We start from the raw sequence: 23962 nt of genomic DNA, 5'->3' as shown, positions 1-23962 counted from the left end.
CCACTCTATCTAGGCCATTCAATATTCGATAGGTTTCATTCTTCTAAATACCAGCAAGTATAGGCCCAGGGCCATCAAACACTACTCATATGACAAGTATTTCATTCCTGGAATTATTTTCATGAATCTCCTTTGAACTCTCTCCAATGCCAGCTCATCCTTTCTTAGATAAGGGGCCCAAAACTGCTCACAATGCTCCAAGTGACCCTCAGCATCAAATCCTTGTTTTTTATATTCTAATTAATATTGTGCTCAGCTCTTCTACTACTACAGTTATGTGTTGCTTCATTATAGAAAGGATGCAGAAGCTTTAGAGAGGGTGAAGAGGAGATTTACCAAGATGCTGCCTGGATTAGAGAGCACGTCTTATGAGAAAAGGTTGAGCAAGCTAGGGCTTTTCTCCTTGGGAGCGAAAGAGAACAAGAAGTGATGATAGAGGTTCACAAGATGATAAGGAGGAATAGTGGAGTAAAGGGAATTACAGATGCAAAAGAGAGCAGTTGACCCAAATTGATTGGAAAAGAACACTGGCAGATATGACAACAGAGTAATAATGGCTGGAATTTCTGGAAGCAGCTTGGAAGCCACAGGATATAGACATCCCAAAGAGGAAGAAGGATTCTAAAGGAAAAACGACAGAACCATGACTAACTAGAGAAGTCAACACCAACATAAAAGCCAAAGAGAGGCCATATAATAGAGCAAATAAAAATCAGTGGGAAGTTAGAATATCAGGAAGCTTTCAAAGGCCAACAGAAGGCAAATAAAAATTCATGAAGGTAAAGAAGGAATTTGAAAGTATGCTAGGCAATAATATCAACAAGAATAACAAAAGCTTCTTTTGATACATAAAGTAAAAAAGAGCGACGAGACTGGATATCGGATCACTTACCACCTCTCCAATCAATGTTGGAGAGGTAGTAATGGGGGACAATGAAATGGCATACAAACTGAATAGTATTTTGCATCAGCCTTCACTGTGGAAGACACTAGGAGTATGGTGGAAGTTCCGTGTGTCAGGGAACATGAAGCATGTGAAGTTACCAAACTAGAGAGCAAGTTCTTGGGGAAACTAAAAGGACTGACGGTAGATAAGTCATCTGGACCAGATGGTGTATACCCCTGGGTTCTGAAAGAGGTGGCTGAAGAGATTCTGGAGGCATTGGTAATGATCTTTCAAGAATCACTAGATTCTGGAATGGTTCTGGAGAACTAGAAAATTGCAAATATCACTCCACTCTTCAAGAAAGGAGATAGGCAGAACAAAGAAAACGAGTCAGTTTGATCTCAGTAGTTGGGAAGATGTTGGGAGTCAATTCTAAAGGATGAAGTCACAGGGTACTTGGAGGCACATGATAAAATAGGCCAGCATGCTTTCTTCAAGTGAAAATCTTGCCTGACAAATTTGTTGGAAAAGAAAGCCTTTTCTGGTTGGATGCTGATGATTAGTGGTGTTCCAGAAGGGTTTGTGTTTGAACAGTTTTTTTTTTACATTATATGTCAATGACTTGGATGATAGAATTGATTGCTTTATTGCAAAGTTTTCAGACAATATGTAGATAGGTGGAGGAGCAGCTAGTCTTGAGGAATTAGAGAGAATAGAGAAGAACAGAGACAGATTAGGAGAATGGGCAAAGAAATGGGGGATGGAATATAGTGACAGGAAGTGTGTAATCAAGCACTTTGGTAGAAAAAAATAAAAATGCACACTATTTTCTAAATGGAGAGAAAAATCCATTTTTCACCAAAAAACTGAGGTGCAAAAGGACTTTAGTGCAGGATTCCCTAAAGGTTAATTTGCAGTTTGAGTCTGTGGTGAGAAAAGCAAATGAGATGTTAGCATTCATTTCAGGAGAACTAGAATATAAAAGTAAGGATGTAATGTTGAGGCTTTATAAAAGCACTGGGGAGGCCTCACTTGGGATACTGTGAGCAGTTTTCGGCCCCTTATCTATGAAAGGCAGTGGTGAAAATGGAGAGGGTTCAAAGGAGGTTCATGAAAATGATTCCAGAATTGAATGGCTTGTCATATGAAGAGCATTTAATTGCCCTGAGCTTGTATTCACCAGAATTCATAAGAATGAGAGGTGACCTCATTGAAACCTATCAAATGGAGAAAGGCCTGAATAGAGTGGATGTGGAGAGGATATTTCCTATGGTGGGAAGAGGATATTTCCTATGGTGTGACAGGCAGACACAGTCTCAGAATGGAGGAGCATCCTTTTAGAACAGAAATGAGGAGCAGGAATTTCTTATTAATTCTTTGCCACAGCAGCCATGGAAGCCAAGTACTTATGTATATTTAAGGCAGAGGTTGATCATTCTTGATTGGTCAGGGTATGAAGGGATATGGGGAGAAGGCAGGAGATTGGGGCTAAGAGGAAAATTGCATCAGCCATGATGAAATGGTGGAGCAGACTCAATAGGCCAAATGGCCTAATTCTGCTCCTATATTGTATGGTCTTATAGGTCAGGTGGACAGACAGATTTTCCCAGGGTGGAAATGGCTAATATGACAGGAAATAACTTTAAGATGATTGATAGAAAGTATGCAGGCATGAGGGGTGGGGAGAGAAATTGTTAGAGGTACTTTTTAAAAAATATAAAACCAGTAGAATGCAATGCCAGCGGTGTTAGTAGAGGCAGTTACATTAGGGACATTTAAGAGACTCTTAGATCAACACAAGAATGATAGAAATATAGAGGACTACGTAGGAGGGAAAGGTTTAGATTGTTCTTGGACTTGTATTGTGCTGTGACATTCTATGTTCTATGAAATCTTCAGCAATGCAAATGTTAAACTTGATTTTTCCAACTTCATGACTTCCAGCATCAAGAGGTCACAAAATTCTGGTGTCCTTGTCTTAATTTGCACAAATCTTCCCTTCTCGGACAATCCCTTAGGATTGAGGATAACGTGGCTTCTCTGTGATTTTGTGGGTTCTTAGCTGACTAATTGATGCCAATGTAGGCAACACAAGTGCTTTCCACAAAATGGTAAGAACTGCCTGCCAGGTTGGATGGATGACTGGATTGAGGTGGTGCAGTGTTTCTGCCTGTTATGCAGGGCTACAGAGTGCTACCAGTGCTTGTACTTAACCTTCTCATGATCAATGTTCCTTCACCAATTTCAGAGGACATGGCCAGGAATTTGCAAGGAAGCTTTGAGTACATCCTAAATCATTTCCTCGGCCTGCTTTTTGGTGGGGTGGGGGGAGTTGTATAATCTGTTTCCACAGAAGAGCTTAGCGTGTCTGCTTTAGGAGTCTTGAATCAGGCATGGGAGCAACAGTGACTCCTCAATGCAGCTACTAAAAACAATCAGAGCCTTAATGATGTCAATGTTGGCCTTGGCAACACAGACAATGCAAGAGGAATTCAGCAGGTCAGGCAGGGCAGCATTTATGGAAGGGCATAAACAGCTGATGTTTCAGGATGAGACCCTTCACCAGGACATTAAAGGATGTGGCCTCAGATAGGATCAGACAGTTGCCTCTTCTTCTTCCAGTGAACTTGGAACATTCTACATAGACAGTGCATTGTTGTGCCTGCAGTAGATAGTCCAAGTGTCAGAAGCATAAGGAAAGGCAGAGATAGATCATCATGACATAAATTTTGTGCTTGGTCTGAGAGTTTCAAGTACCCTTTTCCATGCTTTTCAGGGTCTTGCCATGAAACTTTCTTGCTGGAGGGCAGAGCTACGCAGCAGGGCCAAGCTAACTTGTAGACATCACAAAAGTCCCAAACTCCTCTATGCTTCAGAGAATGAATCAACTATGGCTTGGAGCTCAGTCTGCATGCATACAAGCAGGCATGTCCAAAACTCTAGGGTTAACTTCTAAATCTCTTCAATTCTCTCTCCTATTTCCACTCAATCCTGAAAGCCTACCTTTCTGAGAAAGGTGTCAGTCACTTAGTTTTTCCAGAATACTGGGAACTGGCAAGTACAATAGTTCAAAGCATCTACCAAAAAGAGGTGAAAAACTTTTGGGCTTGATAGAACAACTTCCACTTAGCTAACTATAAAGTTATAGCAAATGCTTAAACATCTCTGTATTAAGCGAAACATTGCCCTAATATTTACCCTTAAGCAGGAAGAAGTGTGATTTTTGTTAACCAATGCATTGATATTAAACACATATGAAAATAATTCACTGCACTCAGCAGTCAGATGGCTGATGCATGAATTGTACTAAAAGCATTAATTCATTTACTCATGTTCTAAGATGTGTGAAAACTTACAATTGAAACTCATTTGTACAATAAGTTAACATTGTTTCTGAACTACAGGTGGCCAGACCTAACGATATGCCAAAGCCTTTGCTTTCGTGCAGTAAAGCAATCATTTCTTTAAAAGCAAGAGAAAATCAAATAGAACTTGCATTAATAAGCTCATCTGGGTCCTCGAGGCCATCTGGCCGACTGAAGTTACGAGAAGGTTGGCTGCAGACCACGGCAGTATCTGATCCCCATGGAGGGATGCCTGTAGAAACTTTATGCATCTCTTCAGAATAAAGAGCTCCAGCTGCTCCATCAGAGCCTAAGCATCAGGAAAAAATGTCAACTTACTGTAAGTGACAAAAATAAATATTTTAATGGCTAATTTATGAATAGTATCATGTTGATCTATCAACACATCAGGGGAAGGATGGGTCAGAATATGAATACAAACCTCTTGCAGGCTCAGCATAAGGATTTCCAAACAGCAGTTCAGAATGTTTTGTGGGTACTAGTGGAGCCTCAAAGGCATATGGATTTGGATATTGAAGTATCTCCTGGTCATGTGGGGGTTTTGACCTTTGTGAGTCATCGTCTTCATGAACTCTTTCACCAGCTTGCTTGCTTATCTCTTTTGAAAATCCCTGCAGAAGAGAGAATGAAGTTAGCTGAGTAATGTTCAGCCAGGGCCAAAATAAATATCTTTAACAAAGATACAAACTTTGTTAAACAGCCAGATGACATCCAGGAAAAGCATTTCAAAATTAAACTGTTTGTTCTAAGTTTACAAGCCAAAGGGCAATATTTTAATTAGTTCTTAAGAAAAACTTTGTTTTACAAAGTGCATTCATAATTTACAACATTACATGTAAGATAATCTTTACTATGTAGTATAGAATCATGAACTTTTCGAACAGATTCAATGACATGTTTTGCAGATGCACTAACATTGTGCACTCTAGTCCTTTCTTTTGTTTTGGAACAGTGGCTCCAATGACTACAGACCAGTGGCATTGACCTCCCACATCATGAAGACCCTGGAAAAACTTCTTCTACAGCAGCTCTGGCCTATGGTTAGGCCACACTTAGACCCCTCCAGTTCACCTATCAGCCCCGACTAGGAGTTGAGGATGCCATCGTCTACCTGCTGAACCCTGTCTACGCCCACCTGGACAAGCCGGCGAGCACTGTGAGGGTCATGTTTTTTGACATTTCCAGTGCGTTCAACACCATCCGCCCTGCTCTGCTGGGTGAGAAGCTGACAGTGATGCAGGTGGATGCTTCTCTGGTGTCATGGATTATTGATTACCTGACTGGCAGACCACAGTACGTGCACTTGCAACACTGTGTGTCAGACAGAGTGGTCAGCAGTACTGGGGCTCCACAGGGGATTGTCCTGTCTCCCTTTCTCTTCACCATCTACACCTTGGACTTCAACTACAACACAGAGTCTTGCCATCTTCAGAAGTTTTCTGATGACTCTGCCATAGTTGGATGCATCAGCAAGGGAGATTAGGCTGAGTACAGGGCTACGGTGGGAAACTTTGTCACATGGTGCGAGCAGAATCATCTGCAGCTTAATGTGAAAAAGACTAAGGAGCTGGTGGTAAACCTGAGGAGGGCTAAGGCACTGGTGACCCCTGTTTCCATCTAAGGGGTCAGTGTGGACATGCTGGAGGATTACAAATACCTGGGGATACAAATTGACAATAAACTGGACTGGTCAAAGAACATTGAGGCTGTCTATGAGAAGGGTTAGAGCTGTCTCTATTTCCTGAGGAGACTGAGATCCTTTAACAACTGCTGGATGATGCTGAAGATGCTCTACGAGGCTGTGGTGGCCAGTGCTATCATGTTTGCTGTTGTGTGCTGGGGCAGCAGGCTGAGGGTAGCAGACACCAACAGAATCAACAAACTCATTCGTAATGCCAGTGATGTCGTTGGGGTAGAGCTGGACTCTCTGACGGTGGTGTCTGAAAAGAGGATGCTGTCCAAGTTGCATGCCATCTTGGACAATGACTCCCATCCACTCCATAATGTACTGGTTAGGCACAGGAGTACATTCAGCCAGAGACTCATTCCACCGAGATGTAACACTGAGCATCACAGGAAGTCATTCCTGCCTGTGGCCATCAAACACTACAACTCCTCTCTTGGAGTGTCAGACACCCTGAGCCAATAGGCTGGTCCTGGACTTATTTCCACTTGGCATGATTAACTTATTATTATTTAATTATTTATGGTTTTATATTGTTATATTTCTACACTATTCTTGGTTGGTGTGGCTGTAACGAAACCCAGTTTCCCTCAGGATCAATAAAGTATGTCTGTCTGTCTGTCTTTATACAGAAGGTTTTGGTCAGATATGGATAGAGAATGAAATACAAAATTCAAAAAACTCTTTGCTGTCACTTTGAAGATTATCTAATTCCCAAACCGGAAGTACTGAATGAATCAGGAGATTCAGTTTGCTGAGGTCAAGATATGGCATTCAGGAAGTCTAGGTATAACCTATGGTGGGCCATCATGAGGCATTTCTGTGTGAAATTAGAGACACAATTGGATGTGCAACAGCTGTGCTAATGTTTGCATGCCATTACTTCCTACAAAATGAAACTTAACAGCATGAATGGTAGTGGTGCTTCACTCCTTGATGAGTTAAGTGATTTTATGCATGCTTTCAGAGGAGGTATAACACTGAACCTGGGAAAATCCCTACAGCTTCTGGTGACCCTGTTTCAACATCATTCAAAAGGGTATTTCATGGTGTGCTTGGTCAGATACTGAAAACCTGTGCCACTAATTGGCTGAAGTATTCAAGGGCATCTTCAACCTTTTACTGCTATGTCCAAGGTTTCCATCTGCTTCAGAAGAGCAGTAATCATACTGGTGACCAGGAAGAGAAGGGTGAGCTGCTTCAGTGACCACCACCCAGCAGTATTCACATCTCTCACAACGAACTGCTTCTCGAGGTTGGTCACGACTAGAATTTACTTCAGTCTGAGCAAAGAACTGGATGTGCTGCAATTCACCTACCACCACATGGTACCATAGCAGCTAATGCATTTTCCCTGAGACTACATGTTTTATCCTGGTGTTTTGGTTTCCTTCCAAATTCCAAAGGTGTACAGGTTAGGATTCGTGAGCTGCGTTGGTGCCGAAAGCATGACTATGCTTGCTGGCTACCCCCAGCACATCCTCGGAATGTGCCATCTTTTGACGCAAATGACGCATTTTGCTGTATGTTTTGATGTACACATGACAGATAAAGCTAATCTATAACAGGTCTACAGCAGAAACAATCTTACTGGCTCACCATTTGGCTTTGGAGCACCCAGACAACAGCAAAACATACATCAGGCTGTTGATTATCAATTACAGCTCAGTGTTCAATATCATCAGCACCTCAGTATTGACTGCCAAACTTGTAAACCTGGGCCTCTGTACCTCTCTCTGCAACTGGGGTCCTTGACTTCCTTATCAGAAGACCATAGTCAAAACAGATCAGTGATTACATCTCCTGCAAGTTGACATCAACACACAAGCACACTTCAAGGATGTGTGCTAAGCTTACTACTCTGTTCCCTCTACACTCATAAACACCATCTATAAGTTTGCAAATAACACCACTGCTGGCAGAATCTCAGAGCACTCACTGTCAGTAAGACCAAGGAAATGTAACCTTCAGGAAGGGGAAGTTGGGAGAACACACAACAGTTGACACTGAGGGGTCTGCAATGGAAAGGGTGAGTGGCTTCAGGTTCCTGGACATCAATGTCTCAGAGTATCTATCAGTTCCACACACCGATGTAATAGTCAAGGTGGCACACCAGCAGCTCTACTTCATTAGAAGGTTGAGAGATTTGATATGTTGCTAAAGGCTCTTGCAAATTTCTACAGATGTACTGTGGAGAGCATTCTGATTGGCCAAGAAGCTCCAATGCACAAGATCACTAGAGGCTGTACAGGGTTGTTGACTCAGCCAGCTCCATCAAGGACACAACCCTCCTCAATATTGAAGATGTCTTCAAGAAGGCTGCATCCATATCTAAGGACGCCACCATGCAGAACATGCCCTTTTCTTGTTATTCTCAGGAAGGAGCAATAGGAGCCCAAAGACCCATACTCAATGAATCAAAAACAGATTCAACCCTGTTATCAGATTTCTGAGCAGTGCTCAGAAAACCCATGACTGCTTTACTTAATTGTAATTTATAGTAATTTTATGTGTTTGCAATGTACTGCTACCACAAGACAAATTGTCATCATTGCACTTCAGAACTCAGAAAATGTACTGGATAAGATTGAAGTACTTACGTTATTCAGCACTTCCAGCATTTCTTTTTCTTTACCAACCTGTGCTAATTTTGCTCTGAGTTCCTTTATTTCTTGCTCTTTCTCTGAGAGTAGAGCCTGGAAGAAACAGTTCGCGGTAAGAATAATATTGCCTCTGCTTCCATTTAATATTACTGAAGCATAAGTATTGTGCTAAGCTTTTATTACTGTACTTATGCCCGCTATGATGTGTAGACACCATCACAAGTCAAACCACTTCCTTGCAGTCAGAATATTAAGTTTTCCCGCAGCACTGCAGTTTTACCCTATGGCACTACTCTTGATTCAACCAAAACAGATTTTCCTCTGATAAATAGCCCTTCTCTCAAAAATTGCATTTTGATATGGTAACATTTCCGCCATCTCGCCTTGTTCTGTGAATGAGCCTTTCATTTAGAACCCTCACTTTGAATTACATACACAAATATCATCCAAAGCTTCCCTCAAATTTTCATGGGAAGTAACCATTTTCACCAATGCCAGCTCACAGGAATATCCCACTGCCCTGCAATTTATTATTCCTGCTTTGCCATCAACTCCCCCTTAATTCTACCTCACTTGCACACTAGGAACAATCCTCAGTGGCCAAATAACCTACTATTATATAGATCTTTGGAACATCAGGAAATATGGATGAAAGTTGCACATGGATGAAAAGGAAGGGGAACATTGATCTTGGAGTAGGTAAAAAGGTTGGCTCAACATCATGCGCCGAACAGCTCGTACAGTGCTGTTCTGTTCTATGTTCTATGTTTTTAGGCCAGCAGAATCCAATGCAATCCCAGGGAAAGCATACAAATACACAGACAGCACTAAGAATCAGGATCCAGCCCAAGTTGCTGGAGATATAAATTGCCTTTGTGTACATGTTTGGTGGGAGAATCAGTGGGGTATTAACAGATACATGACAGAGAATGGGCTACAAAGGAATAAGTCAGCTAATGGAATAGCTCTGTGAGCTAGAAGAGACTTAATAGGTAACTGACTTCCACTACAAATAGTAGTGGATACAGCCCAGTCCATCATGGGTTAAGCCCTCTCTGCCACTGAGCACATTTATATGGAGCCGTGTTGCAGGAAAGCAGCAGCAGCCATCATCAAGGTCCCCTACCTTTCCAGGTCATGCTCCCTTCTCGCTGCTGCCATTGGAAAGATAACAGAGCCTCAGAACCTACACTACCAGCTTCAGGAACTGTTATTACCCTTCAACCATCAGGTTCCTGAACCAAAAGGGATAACTTCACAGCCCATCACTGAACTGTTCCTACAACCTACTGTTTCACTTTCAGGAACCCTTCAATTCTTGTTCTCGATATTTATTGCTTATTTATTTACAAACCCCATTTCCAGAAAAGTTGGGATATTTTCCAAAATGCAATAAAAACAAAAATCTGTGATATGTTAATTCACGTGAACCTTTATTTAACTGACAAAAGTACAAAGAAAAGATTTTCAATAGTTTTACTGACCAACTTAATTGTATTTTGTAAATATACACAAATTTAGAATTTGATGGCTGCAACACACTCAACAAAAGTTGGGACAAAGGCATGTTTACCATTGTGTTACATCACCTTTCCTTTTAATAACACTTTTTAATCGTTTTGGAACTGAGGATACTAATTGTAGTAGATTTGCAATTGGAAATGTTGTCCATTCTTGCTTGATATAAAACTTCAACTGTTCAACAGTCCGTGGTCTCCGTTGTCTGATTCTCCTTTTCATGATGCGCCATACATTTTCAATAGAAGATAGATCTGGACTGGCAGCAGGCCAGTCAAGCACACGCACTCTGTGTCTACAAAGCCATGCTGTTGTATCCCATGCAGAATGTGGTCTGGCATTGTCCTGCTGAAATAAGCATGGACGTCACGGGAAGAGACGTCGCCTTGATGGCAACATATGTCTCTCTAAAATCCTAATATACGCCTCAGAGTCAATGGTACCTTCACATACATGCAACTCACCCATGCCGTGGGCACTGATGCACCCCCATACCATCACAGATGCTGGCTTTTGCACACCTTTCGCTGATAACAATCAGGATGGTCGTTTTCATCTTTGGCACGGAGAACTCGACACCAGTTTTTTCCGAAAACTAGCTGAAATGTGGACTCATCCGACCACAGCACACAGTTCCACAGTCTTTCGATCCATCTGAGATGAGCTTGGGCCCAGAGAACTCGCTGGCGTTTCTGCATAGAGTTGATGTATGGCTTCCTCCTTGCGTAGTACAGTTTCAAGTTGCATTTCTGGATGCAGCGACGGACTGTGTTAAGTGACAACTGTTTTCCAAAGTATTCCTGAGCCCAGGTGGTTATAATTGTCACAGTAGCATGACGGTTTCTTAGGCAGTGCCGCCTGAGGGCTCGAAGATCACGCGCATTCAACAGTGGTTTCCGACCTTGCCCTTTACACACTGAGATGTCTCTGAATTCTTTAAATCTTTTCACAATATTATGTACTGTAGATGTTGAAAGACCTAAATTCTCTGCAATCTTGCATTGGGAAATGTTCCTTTTGAACTGACTAACAATTCTCTCATGAATTTTGGCACAGAGGGGTGAGCCACGACCCATCCTTGCTTGCAAAGACTGAGCCTTTGATGGACGCCACTTATATACCCAGTCATGATACCTCACCTGCTACCAATTAGCCTGCTTAATGTGGCATCTTCCAAACCAGTGTTACTTGAATATTCTGTGCACTTTTCAATCTTATTTTAACTCTGTCCCAACTTTTGTTGAGTGTGTTGCAGCCATCAAATTCTAAATTTGTGTATATTTACAAAATACAATTAAGTTGATCAGTAAAACTATTGAAAATCTTTTCTTTGTACTTTTGTCAGTTAAATAAAGGTTCACGTGAATTAACATATCACAGATTTTTGTTTTTATTGCATTTTGGAAAATATCCCAACTTTTCTGGAAATGGGGTTTGTAATATTATTACTTTTTTTTCTTTTTGTGTTTACAGTTGTCTTTACACATTGGTTGTTTGTCAGCCATGTTGGGTGCAGTCTTTCATTGATTCTATTGTTTCTTGTATTTATGGCAAATACCCATAAAAAAATGAATTGCAGGGTTGTATATGGTGATGCAGGAGTGTGGGCATGAGGGTGGGGGTGCAAGGGTAAAAAAACAAATTAAATCCACTGTGATTCAATGTTGTGAAACAATAAAACATCAAAACTTCTGGGGGGGGGGGGTGAATACTTTTTTATAGGCACTGTAACTGCTCTTGAACCTGGTGGTCCCAATGGCAGCAGTGAGAAGAGAACATGACCTGGGTATGACCCTGGGGGAATGCTGTTTCATTTAGCTTCATACATTTGTATGTTTGAATGACAATTAAACTTGAACTAAATGTGATTTCAAATAACCAAATATGTTCAATGATACTGATCAAAATGCTGTACTCTGCTGAAGTTCGCCAAAAACACTATTTCAAAGCTAGTTCAATTTTAGCCATCTTATTGTGAATTTGATAAAAACATTACTCAAGTTAACATTGCTTAATAGACTTCTGCGTTACTACATGCTAATTAGTCATACTGTGAGAGGTAAGGAGCTCGCCCAAGTTAAGTTCATCCTTAAAAATGAGATTTTCAGACAATGTTTTTCATTGGAAAATTCTGTGTAAAGTTGTACTTGTACCACAATATTGTTTCTGTTTTTAAATCTTCAACTATGTAACTAATTTGACTTATGCATAATAAAAATGGGTTCAGAAGTATATTGATTTGGAATGTACCGTAGATTCCGGACTACAGAGCGCACCTGATTAAAAGCCGCTGGCTCTAATTTTAGAAATAAAATCAATTTTTTACTTGTAAAGGCCGCACCGGATTTTAGGCCGCACCGGATTTTCGGCCGCAGGTGTCCCACGTTGTAATATGAGATATTTACACAGAAAGATATTACACATGAGGATTTTTTAACTTTTAATTAAATCCATATGGTAACAAAAACAAATACATATTGCAAATGCTTTTTTTCGAACCGTGCCCGTAACGCGGCTACTTTTAAATATACGTTGCGTATACTTCTTTACTGAACAACATTCCAATATCTCCTAACGACTGGTAAAAAATATATATACTGCAGCCTACCAGGAAAAGTTATTGATCGCCTTTAACTTAAAAGCAGCGTTTTCGCTCCGCCGCTCCCCCCCCCCCCCCCGCCGTCCCGTTTATCGCAAACTGGTATCCCACAAGACGCGGCGAAACCGGGTGTGACGTCATAGCATCCCGCGATGTAGTACAGAAAACAAATATAGTTAAAACTCTTCTAACTTTAACTAGAAAATGAATTACTAAGCGAAAATATTATAAACTAAATAACTGCCATAAAGGCAGCACAATGCTTTTCTTCGAGTGTTTTCCATGTTGATGAGGGTGAGTACAAATGACTGATTTACAATAATTTAATTGTGAAAGTGCGCTTGATTTATCGTACAATTTCATTGGACCTCTGTGAACTACTCATCAATTTTATTGGTCTACTGTTACGAGGCAAAATGTTTTCGGCGGCATGAAAAAAAATAATACATTAGCCGCTCCGTTTTAAAGGCCGCAGAGTTCAAAGCTGTTCAAAATGTGGGAAAAAAGTAGCGGCTTAAAATCCGGAATCTACGGTACCTATTTATCCACATTCAGTATGAATTGTGAAATATGCTTCAACTATGCCCATGGCCAAATACTGAAGATTTTATTATTTTCTTTAAAATAAACCTTGGGACTTCGGTAAGATCTGTGACATAACCAGATGAACATTTTACTTTACAAATGACAACAACAGTGCCAGATAATTTTTTCAGCACTCTGTCAAACTGTGTGCCACTTTTAAGGAACAATGTACTTATAGTTGTCCTCCTGCAGAGTTGTGACCCAGTGTTGACAATTCCTTCTTGCCCACAGACACTGCTTCATATGCAAAATTACTCCAGCAGATTGTTTGTTACTACAGATCCCAGCATCTGCCCTCTCCAAAATCAACACCTGCCATTTACTGTGCAAGTCCTGACCTGTTTTAAACTTCTCAGAATACAACAGTTTGCAATTATGAGTTAACTTACAGCTATCATTCCTAGGCATACTTTCTCAGATGATCTACACTACATTCTTATCCAAACCGTTAACCTGAATAATAAATGATAATGAAGCTGTCACCAAACACCACGGCACACAACTGAATAGAAATATATAAATGAATGAATTTTCCACAGCTATTTCTGAAATTTTGTAAATTTAAGATATTTCAGTACAATTATGCAATATATATCACTGATGTTTGTTGGCAAAATTGAAAGGCAGCAATAGTCAGATTGCCAAACCACTATTTTTTTTCCCTGACTTAACCATTGTTGACTGGTTTTACCTTATACTGAATATCCTCTGTAGCTTCTTGCTTGAGGGTGATATTTATTTTTAACTGTTGATCCAGTTTTTCTTGTACATGAGCCAATTCTTCTGCAAAAGCTCGACTTCTTTCATTCTCTTCCTGAGGATAAATTACAGGTGAAAGTACTGTCAGTAAGAACATTTAGGTAGTATTTTGTCTCTCATTTTATGTTCCAATTAAATTTCTACCCCATGTAGGAGCAAAAATGGAAAATTTAAACTTTCTGCCATTGGTTGGTGAGGTTTTGCTCTAATAGAGGGTCTTGAAAACTAATTCCCCAGCAGTTAGGCAGATGAAATCCCTGGTACGGAAAGAGCCAACATTTCAGGTCAACAACCTTCGTCTATGAGAAATGTTGCCTGTCCATTTTCCTCCCACAGTTGCTAGCTGACCCACTGGGTTCCTCTAGCAGTTTGTTTTTCACAAGGATGTTGCCTAGAATGGAGCATTTCAATTATAGTGAAAGAGTGGATAGGCTCGGCTTGATTTCCTTGAAGTTTCAAGGGTGAAGGGGAGCCTGAAGAGATCACAAAATCACGAGGGGCATAGATAGGATAGAACATATATGTCAAACTCAAGGCCCGCGGTGGAATTATCTTTGGCCCGCGAGATAATATCTAATTACTATTAAAGCTGGCCCCAGTAATCGAAGCGCCTATGGCGTATGATATGGCTAATGCTGAGTTTATTCAGGTACCAGGTTTTCAGGGTTTTTAGTGTTTATTCGGCAGTCTTGCTCGGCAGTCTTCTTCATAAGAAATGGAATTTGTAAAGTGAAACACTTTGTAGTTATAGCAGAGACTGAGACACATGAGAGCAGGCTGAAAAAACGGAGGCAACAAAAGCTACGTTCGCACGCGTCCGACTGATCCGGCCCGCATGAAGCTGCATTTTGCTCAATCCGGCCCGTGACCTAAAATGAGTTTGACACCCCTGGGATAGAAAATAGGAAACTTCACCATATCGGAGTAAAGAGGTTTAAATGGGGCCTGAGAAAGATGATTTTTACTTAAGGTAGTTGGAATCCAGAATGCATTGCCCGAGTGCTAGTGGAGGCAGGTACACCACTCCCCACCCACCTGTTGTGCATTTTCTCTGAAATACATTTGATAAATTAATGGAAATACAGCCTACAAGGCACAAACATTTTTGGATTAAATTATGTGGTAAATTTGAAGTGCCCCTGAAAGACATTCAACCCTAAGGTCATTGGCAAGAATTTTGGAAATTTTCAAAGCAGAGGACTCGAAGGAACTCAAATTACTAGGTTACAGAGACCAATAAAGATCCAAGTTAGGATAACCACAGTTGAATCATCACTAGAATACAGAGAGCATTGACAGCAGTCAATGAGAGTATTCACTTGCAGTTGTTACACAGCAATTACTGACAGAAAACATTCAGTCATTAGATGTGGAAAAATTTGGTTATAACAATATTTGGGCACCTACAAGTTAGCAGCCTCTTGCAATGTACTCATCGACCACAATGCTTATAAAAACATGCTAGTTGGCTAAAAGTCTAGCAAATTAGTGCTGAGTTTTACCAGAAAACAAACCAGATGTGAAGTGAAATTCTTTCTACTTCCTTCCAATAATATCAATTCCATTCCCCTTTCAAGACATTTTTGAATGATATTATCCATTTGTGTTCACCTCATTGTTTTAAACTAAGATTACTAGGAACTGGAGTTTAACAGTTCCGGAAAATAATTTATGGGATAACCCTCGAGGCAATAAGAGGGGAAACTTTCAAACCATGCCATATGCCTTCTTCACCAGCCTACCCACACTTATGCACATTAAGATATCCATTATGAAACCATATATTGCATTGCATACAGGTTTATTAACAATTATGACAAATAGGCTTACTTACATCTAACATCTGTTTGCACTTCTTGTACTTCTCAGTTTTCTCGTTTATTTCTTGACTCATTTTACTGATTTTTGTCTGCACCAAGAGATCAAATGTGTAATCGAATGGAGCAGGCATGACGGCTGTTGGGGAAAAAGACCAGAATTTTAGCCACAAAAATAATTCAATGAACTGTTACATTACAGGTAAAGAACAATAACAGATGCAAAGAACAGGAGTAGGCAATTCACCCACTTCACCGATTAAGATCATGACTGGTCAGATTATAACCTCGACTTTGTATCATTGCTTTCTTCCCCCCAACTATTCACAACTTTACTTATCAATGATCTATCTAGCTCTGCTGCTACGCTCTTTAAGGAAGAGCTTTATTTATTTATTTCCTTTAGTGTTGCAGCATGGTAACAGACCCTTCTGGCCCAATGAGCCTGCGCCACCACATTACACCAATGTGACCAATTAGTCTACCAACCCATTTGAACATCTTTGGAACGTAGGAGGAATCCACAGCGCCCACAGAAATCCACATGGTCATGGGAAGAACGCACAAATTTCTTACAGACAGCATCGTGAATTAACGCAGTTTGCTGGCGCTGCAATGGCTTTGTGCTTTCCACTATGATACCTTGTTGCCAATAGATGGAGTTCTCATGACTCCAAATGTTTGAGAAAAATATCTTTTTTTTGTCTTTCCATCACTTAATATTGGGAAAATATTTATTTTTAAACAGTGACCTCATAATTCTATATTCTCTAGCATAAAAAGAAAAACATTCCCTCCTCACTGTTAAAATCCTTCAGCGTCTCTCAATTTTGTCACCTCTCTTACTTACAAACCCCAGCAGATAAAAGACTAGATTGTTCAACCTTACCTCATAAGGCAATTCAATCAAGTCCAAGTATCAATTTAATAAAACTTTGCTGAACTGCTTCTAGTGCTTTTAACATCTGTCTATAATTAAAACCCAAACTGTGCACTACACTTCAGATGAGGTGTCACCAAAGCTCTATAAAATTTTACTTTTATTCCAATTCCCCTTGCAAAAAGCGATAATACTCATTAGCTTCCCTCATTACTTGCTACATATGCACTCTAGCATTCTATGCATCATGCATGAGGATACACAGATCCTTTTGCATCTCAAGAGCTCTGCATCCTCTCAGCTTTTAGATAGTATTTTTATTTTACTTGTCAAAATAGACAATTTCACATTTTGCCACATTGTAATCCCTTTGTAAAATCTATGCCCAATCTCACTTAAACCTACTCACCAATATTTAAAGCTTCCTTCTGGCCCTTCACAACATTTTTTTCCCCCATCCATCTCTATCACCTCAGCAAATTCAGGCACTACGCCTTTGGTGACATCATCTATTTATACAAATTGTAAAATGTTGAAGCTACAGCATCAAATCCTTTGGCACACTAATTGTTAAACTTGCCAACTAGAAAAAGAAATTTATCTACTCATTTATTGCTGTCAACCACTCATTCTATCCACACCAGGATGTAACACCAATACTATAACGATTTAAACTCAGAGAAGCAATTCATAGCAAAAAAATTTGATTTTAAAATAACATTAAATTTAATTATCTGATGCTGATCCAGGTGTCCATCCAAGCTAGTGAGTGCACTTGCCTGTGCTTGGTCCATATTCTTCTCATTTCTATGCAAATATCTACCCAAATATCTTTTAAATATAATTGTATCTACCTCAACGACTTCCTGTGACAAGATCATTCCAAATATCCACCCCCCCTCTATGTGGAAAAAGCTGCCCTTCAGTTGCTTTTTAAATCTTTCCCCTCTCAACTTAAACTGATGTTCTTTAGTTTTACACCCCCTACCTCAGGATAAAGACAGTGACCAACTGTACAACCTTATCTATACCCATCATTTATTTAAAACTCCAAAGATGTAATGATGGGGTTTAAGCTTGTATCCATAAACAATCATCTCCTTCAATTAATTAGAATGATTCACAAACATGCACAGACATTCTGCTACATGATTTCTATATATGTATATCATGGAGTGTCTTTGCCAAGTGCAGACTTGGTTTCCCTCTGCCTACTCTTGCTTTTCTTGACTATTAAAACCATTTTTACTGGCTTTGTAAGGTTAAGTCTTTCAGCAAATTCTATAGTTACAAATCTGAACACCGACAATTATCTCTGGAATGCCAAATTCAGGAATTATTCAAATAAATTAAGAATTATTTCCTTGGCTACCTTGGTTTTCAGTCAGATAGATTATAATGTATCAGAAGTGGCTTGGTTTTCTATTATTTTAACTCTCAAGGTAACAAAAATGTTGTTATTCTGTTTATCATACTTCCCAACAATTTGAATTATTCACAAATACATAATAAGCCCTTTGATCAATGGCTCTCACAATGCAGTGCTGAACTAGACGAGTCTGTCCACCACTCAGCCCACATTGTACTATAGAATTTGGCTAAGGATTAGTGTGAAGGTCTGTGGCACTTGTGCCAGTGTTCCAATTTGTGCATGCCAGCCTCTAGATCAGATAGTCATCACAACCAGATGACTTGACAAAAAATTTAATCGTAGGAGCTTAGGAGGATGGTGTATCTTCAGAAACAGCCATGTTTGATATCCTTTTTTTTTCCCCTTTCAAGGTTCTTTCGAAGACCCTGACCTGGAGTTACATGCTGACTTCAGCTCTTTGCGGAAATGGGACCCGCTCTCAGGGCCTCAAAGCCAGCTGCTTTTGATATACCAAGGACGCAGCTTGGAAGATCTGTGTGCCTTCAGGGTGCCAGATTTTTGTGGCTCTGGAGGTGGGCGGATTCAAGGCTGGTGCTGCCGCCTGATTTGTCGTGGGAGTACATGGAAGGTCGAAAGTAGCAAGCTGACTGCTGGCTGTGTGCCCAGAGACCCAATTTCTTTGGGCATAGAGCTTGGAAAAAGCGACACAACCATAAATCAGCAAGTTGTTTTGTTATGTCTCCCCTCTCGCTGTGAAAGGGGGCACCTCTTTTTCTGTTATTAGGGAGAGAGCCTGTGGCATGTCGAATACTGGGTGAACAAGTGGTCTTTGGGGCACTGTAAGTCTGTGTCTTTACTGATGATTTGCTGCACGCTTGAGTGCTTGGTGGGGGTGCTGATGCTTTTTCTGGTGGGGGGGTCATTGCTTTGCTGCTGCTTAGGCTTGGAGGGGAGTTGGGGGGGCTTTGGGGGTCTAACATTTAACTGTCATTCATTCTTTGGGGCACTTCACTGTTTTTGTGGATGTTTGTGAAGAAAAAGAATTTCAGGATGTATAATGTCTACATTACTCTGACATTAAATGTAGTACATATTGAAACCTTCCTGAAGTGGTCAGGGAAGGCTAATATGCATTCAGAGTTAGGTTATGTTGTGCAGTCTGCCAAGAAAATTAAACCAAATAAAACACACACACACTCAGTGGGCACTTCCCTCTACACCTGTTCATTAATGCAAAAATTAATTAGTGCCAGTTTATGTTGGCGCTACCAAAGGATTGTGACAGCTTACTGGTAGCCCAAAAGCAAAGAAATTCAATTAAAAACAATACTGATAACACATTTTTTTTAAAAAAGTAAACTGTGGTAAACTATCACCACAAACAATGAAGAGGCGAGTGAAGGCAAAACAAATTAGAGATGTGCCATGCTGGTGTGCTGCAAAATTGACACAAATGAAGTTGGAGCTGTACTGCTTGGCGTGAACGATTCGGACAGAAGTCAAAGCAGTGAAGTTCCGATGCCCGTCAAATTAACCCCACTGCAAGGGTAGATCACTCTAAGCGCCAAGCCAATTTGGAGAGGTCGAGAACGGCTTCTTTGGCAGCAAAATCTAGGCCTAAAGTGAATTATTGTGTGGCATGTTCTAGGCGCGGAGCGGTTTGCCACAGAGGAGCACGGGTCCTCATGCGAGACACAATCTGCCGTTTGGACAATTTAAATGAAGGTCAAACAGGGTGTTAAAACAGGTGTCTTTGGAAAGACTGGGTGTTAAAGTCAGCAAAGGTGGATTGCTCCAAGTGCCATGCCGATTTGGAGAGGTCAAGAATGGCTTCTTCAGTAGCAAAATCTATGCCTGAAGGGAACTACTGGGTGGCATGTTTGAGGCCCGGAACGATTCGCTGTGGAGGATCAGAGGAATGATCCACTGTTTGGGCAATTGGTGCCAGCCCAGACAGACTGGGGGAACTGCATACCAAAGGCTTTGGGCCTACTCCAGGCTGCTTTCAGGATTTGGTTCAGAACACTTGTTGTTGCTCGCTTCTTATTGTATGCATGATTTGTGTTTTCCCTCTCTCTCTGCATATAGGGGATTGGTCTTTTTTTAAAAATTGGATCCTTTCAGGTTTCATGCTCTATGGCTGCCTGTGAGCAGACAATCTCAAGATGGTACAATTCATACATCCTTTAATAATAAACACACTTTGAATGTTAACAGCCAATCATCTGGCAGCAACTCAATGCATAAAAAAGCATGCAGACATGGCCAAGAGGTTCACTTGTTATTCACACCAAAAATCAGAATGGGGAAGAAAGGTGATCTAAATGAGTTTGACCATGGAATAATCGCTGGTGCCAAACGGGGTGGTTTGAGTATCTCAGAAACTGCTAATGTCCAGGGATTTTCATGCACAACAGTCTGTAGAGTTTACAAAGAATTGTGCGAAAAATCAAAGAAACATCCATCAGTGGCAGTCCTGTGGGTGAAAAATGCCTTATTAATGTGAGAGGTCAGAGGAGAATGGCTTGACTGGTTCTTGCTGACAGGAAGGCACGAGTAAATCAAATAACCATGCAATGGTGTGAAGAAGAGCACCTCTAAATGCATAACACGTTGAACCTTGAAGTAGATGGGCTACAGCAGCAGAAAGCCAGGAACATCCACTCAGAGGCCACTTTATTCAGTACAGAAGGTAACTAAAAAAGTAGCCACTGAGTGTATGTTTAAAACAAGCATCTGGGAGAAATATGTATTTTATAGCTAAATATTCCTTTCTTTTTTGATCTTTTTATTATTGTTATTAATATCAATAAAATAAAATTGATACATAGATAATGGGATTACAAACATACACATTTCAACTGAACATGAAAGAATACATAAGCAATGATTATAGTATAAATGAGTATTCCCAAATCATGGACGATACAATATACAAATAAACAAGGCAAACCTAGGAATATCATAATATATAATAAAAAAACAGAAAAAAGAAAAATGCAAAAAAAACTAACCTAATAATCTAATAACTAATAAGGAAAAAAAACCAAAAAAAAGAAAAAAGAGAAAAAGAAAAAATGGAAAAAGAAAAAAGGGCTGTTTATAATATCTCACAAAAATACAAAATCATCAGTGTCGTCAACTCCGATCCTCTCAACATGTATAAAATCGAAACTGGAAAATCAAATAGGTTTGGAACAGGGTCATATTACACCATGTGAAAATATTGAATAAATGGTCTCCATATCTTTTCAAATTTAATAGAAGTATCAAATACACCACTTCTAATTTTTTCTAAATTTAGACATAACATAGTTTGAGAAAACCAATGAAATACAGTAGGAGGATTAATTTCTTTCCAATTCAACAAAATAGATCTTCTAGCCATTAGTGTAAGAAATGCAATCATTCGACAAGCGGAAGAGGATAAATGGAGTGAGCCCATCATTGGTAAACCAAAAATTGCAGTAATAGGATGAGGTTGTAAATCAATGTTCAATACCGCAGAAATAATATCAAAAATATCTTTCCAATATTTTTTCAAAAGCGGACACGACCAGAACATATGAGTTAAAGACGCTGTCTCAGAATGACATCTGTCACAAATAGGATTTATATAGGAATAAAAATGAGCCAATTTATCCTTGGACATATGAGCCCTGTGCACAACTTTAAACTGTATTAATGAATGTTTAGCACATATAGATGATGTATTAACTAATTGAAGAATTTTATCCCAATTCTCAATAGGGATAGTAACGTTAAGTTCTCTTTCCCAATAATTTTTAGTCTTATAAAAGGGCTCTGAACGTATCTTCATAATTATATTGTAAAGTTTTGATATTAGCCCTTTCTGAAAAGGGTTTAATTCAAACAAATTCTCCAAAATACCTGAAGACACAAAATTTGGAAAAATAGGAAGTACAGTATTTAAGAAATTCCTAATCTGTAAATATCTAAAAAAAATGAAATCTAGGCAAATTATATTTATTAGATAATTGCTCAAAAGACATAAAACAATTATCCAAAAATAAATCGGAAAATCGTAGTAATCCTTTAGTCTTCCAAGCTAAATAAGCTTGGTCTATAATAGAAGGATAAAAAAAGCAATTGGATACAATAGGAATATTTAAAACAAACTGAGTCAACCCAAAAAATTTCTGAAATTGAAACCATATACGTAAAGTATGTTTAACTATCGGGTTGTCAATTCGTTTCGGCAATTTAGAAAGAGCAAAGGGAAGAGAAGTCCCTAAAATAGAACCCAATGCAAATCCTTGTACAGATTTAATTTCCAGGTTCACCCAATGAGGGCTAAAAGATATATCCCAATCCTTTAACCAACATATCAAATATCGGATATTAACTGCCCAATAATAAAATCTGAAATTAGGCAATGCCAATCCACCTTCCTTCCTTGCCTTCTGTAAATATATTTTACCTAATCTAGGATTTTTATTCTGCCATATATATGAGGAAATTTTTGAATCAACATTAACAAAAAAAGATTTTGGAATAAAAATTGGTACTGCTTGAAATATATATATATATATATATATAAAAACTTGGGTAAAATAACTATCTTAATAGCATTAATCCGACCTATCAGAGATAAAGATAGTGGTGACCACTTAGTAAACAAACATTTAATCTGATCGATTAAGGGTAAAAAATTAACCTTAAATAAGTCTTTATAGTTTTTTGTGATTTTAATCCCTAAGTAAAAGAGTCATTAACTAATTTAAAAGGTAAATTTCCATAAATTGCAACCTGTCTATTTAAAGGAAACAATTCACTCTTATTAAGATTTAATTTATACCCGGAAAAATCACTAAATTGAGCCAACAATGATAAAACTGCAGGAATGGATTTCTCAGGATCAGAAATAAATAATAATAAATCATCTGCATATAATGATAACTTATGTATATCTGTCCCACGATTAATGCCAAAAATATTCTGTGATTCTCTGATAGCAATTGCCAAAGGTTCTAAAGCAATATCAAATAATAATGGACTAAGAGGACAGCCTTGTCTAGTGCCCCGAAATAAACGAAAAAAGGGAGATCTTTGATTGTTAGTAAGCACCGAGGCTACTGGAGTATGATATATCAGTTTAATCCAGGAAATGAATGTCGGACTAAAATTAAACTTCTCCAGCACATTAAATAAGTATGGCCATTCAACTCTATCAAATGCTTTCTCTGCATCTAATGAAATAACACATTCTGAAGTGCTATGTGAAGGAGTATAAACAATATTCAATAATCTCCTAACATTGAAAAAAGAATAGCGATTTTTAATAAAACCGGTTTGATCTTCCGAAATAATTTGGGGTAATACCTTCTCCAACCTGGATGTCAGTAACTTGGAAAAGATCTTGGAATTTACATTCAATAAAGATATGGGTCTATAGGATGCGCAGTCAGTAGGGTCTTTATTTTTCTTCAATATTAAAGAAATGGAAGCTCTATAAAAAAATTGTGGCAAATTGCCCAATCTAATTGCTTGTTCAAAAACCCTGCATAACCAAGGAGAAAGAGTAGTGGAAAAACATTTTAAAAATTCTACTGTATACCCATCTGGACCTGGTGCTTTCCCAGAATTCATGGAGGAAATAACCCCTTTAATTTCTGCATCCGTAATAGGAGTTTCTAATATTAAAAGATCATCTGATAATTTTGGAAAATTCAATTTCCCAAGAAAATCACACATGGTATTACAATCATGAGGGAATTCAGAATGATACAGGGAGGTATAAAAATCTTGAAATGATTTATTTATCTCATCATGGTTAACTGTCAAATCCCCATTCTGCTGACGGAGCTTAGTAATTTGACGTTTAACCAAAGCATTCTTCAATTGACTAGCTAACAGTTTACCCGATTTATCAC

The 23962-nt window shown here is 39.2% G+C and overlaps 1 protein-coding gene across 1 annotated transcript in view; it reads right to left on the bottom strand.

Annotated features, from left to right (window-relative positions):
• tax1bp1b (Tax1 (human T-cell leukemia virus type I) binding protein 1b) overlaps positions 1-23962 on the bottom strand; it is a 111387-nt gene that overhangs the window by 14802 nt on the left and 72623 nt on the right. Inside the window, exons 12-16 of the mRNA XM_073024466.1 lie at positions 15834-15955; positions 13932-14054; positions 8536-8631; positions 4673-4862; positions 4383-4540 (exon numbers count right to left, since the gene is read on the bottom strand). Of these exons, the coding sequence (XP_072880567.1) occupies positions 4383-4540; positions 4673-4862; positions 8536-8631; positions 13932-14054; positions 15834-15955 (689 nt within the window). The remainder of the gene's footprint in view (positions 1-4382; positions 4541-4672; positions 4863-8535; positions 8632-13931; positions 14055-15833; positions 15956-23962) is intronic.

The sequence above is a fragment of the Hemitrygon akajei genome, chromosome 20 (assembly GCF_048418815.1).
Source record: "Hemitrygon akajei chromosome 20, sHemAka1.3, whole genome shotgun sequence".
Classification (NCBI taxonomy): Eukaryota; Metazoa; Chordata; class Chondrichthyes; order Myliobatiformes; family Dasyatidae; genus Hemitrygon; species Hemitrygon akajei.
Note: the sequence above shows the minus strand (reverse complement) of the source record. Positions and strands in the feature narration are given on the sequence as shown.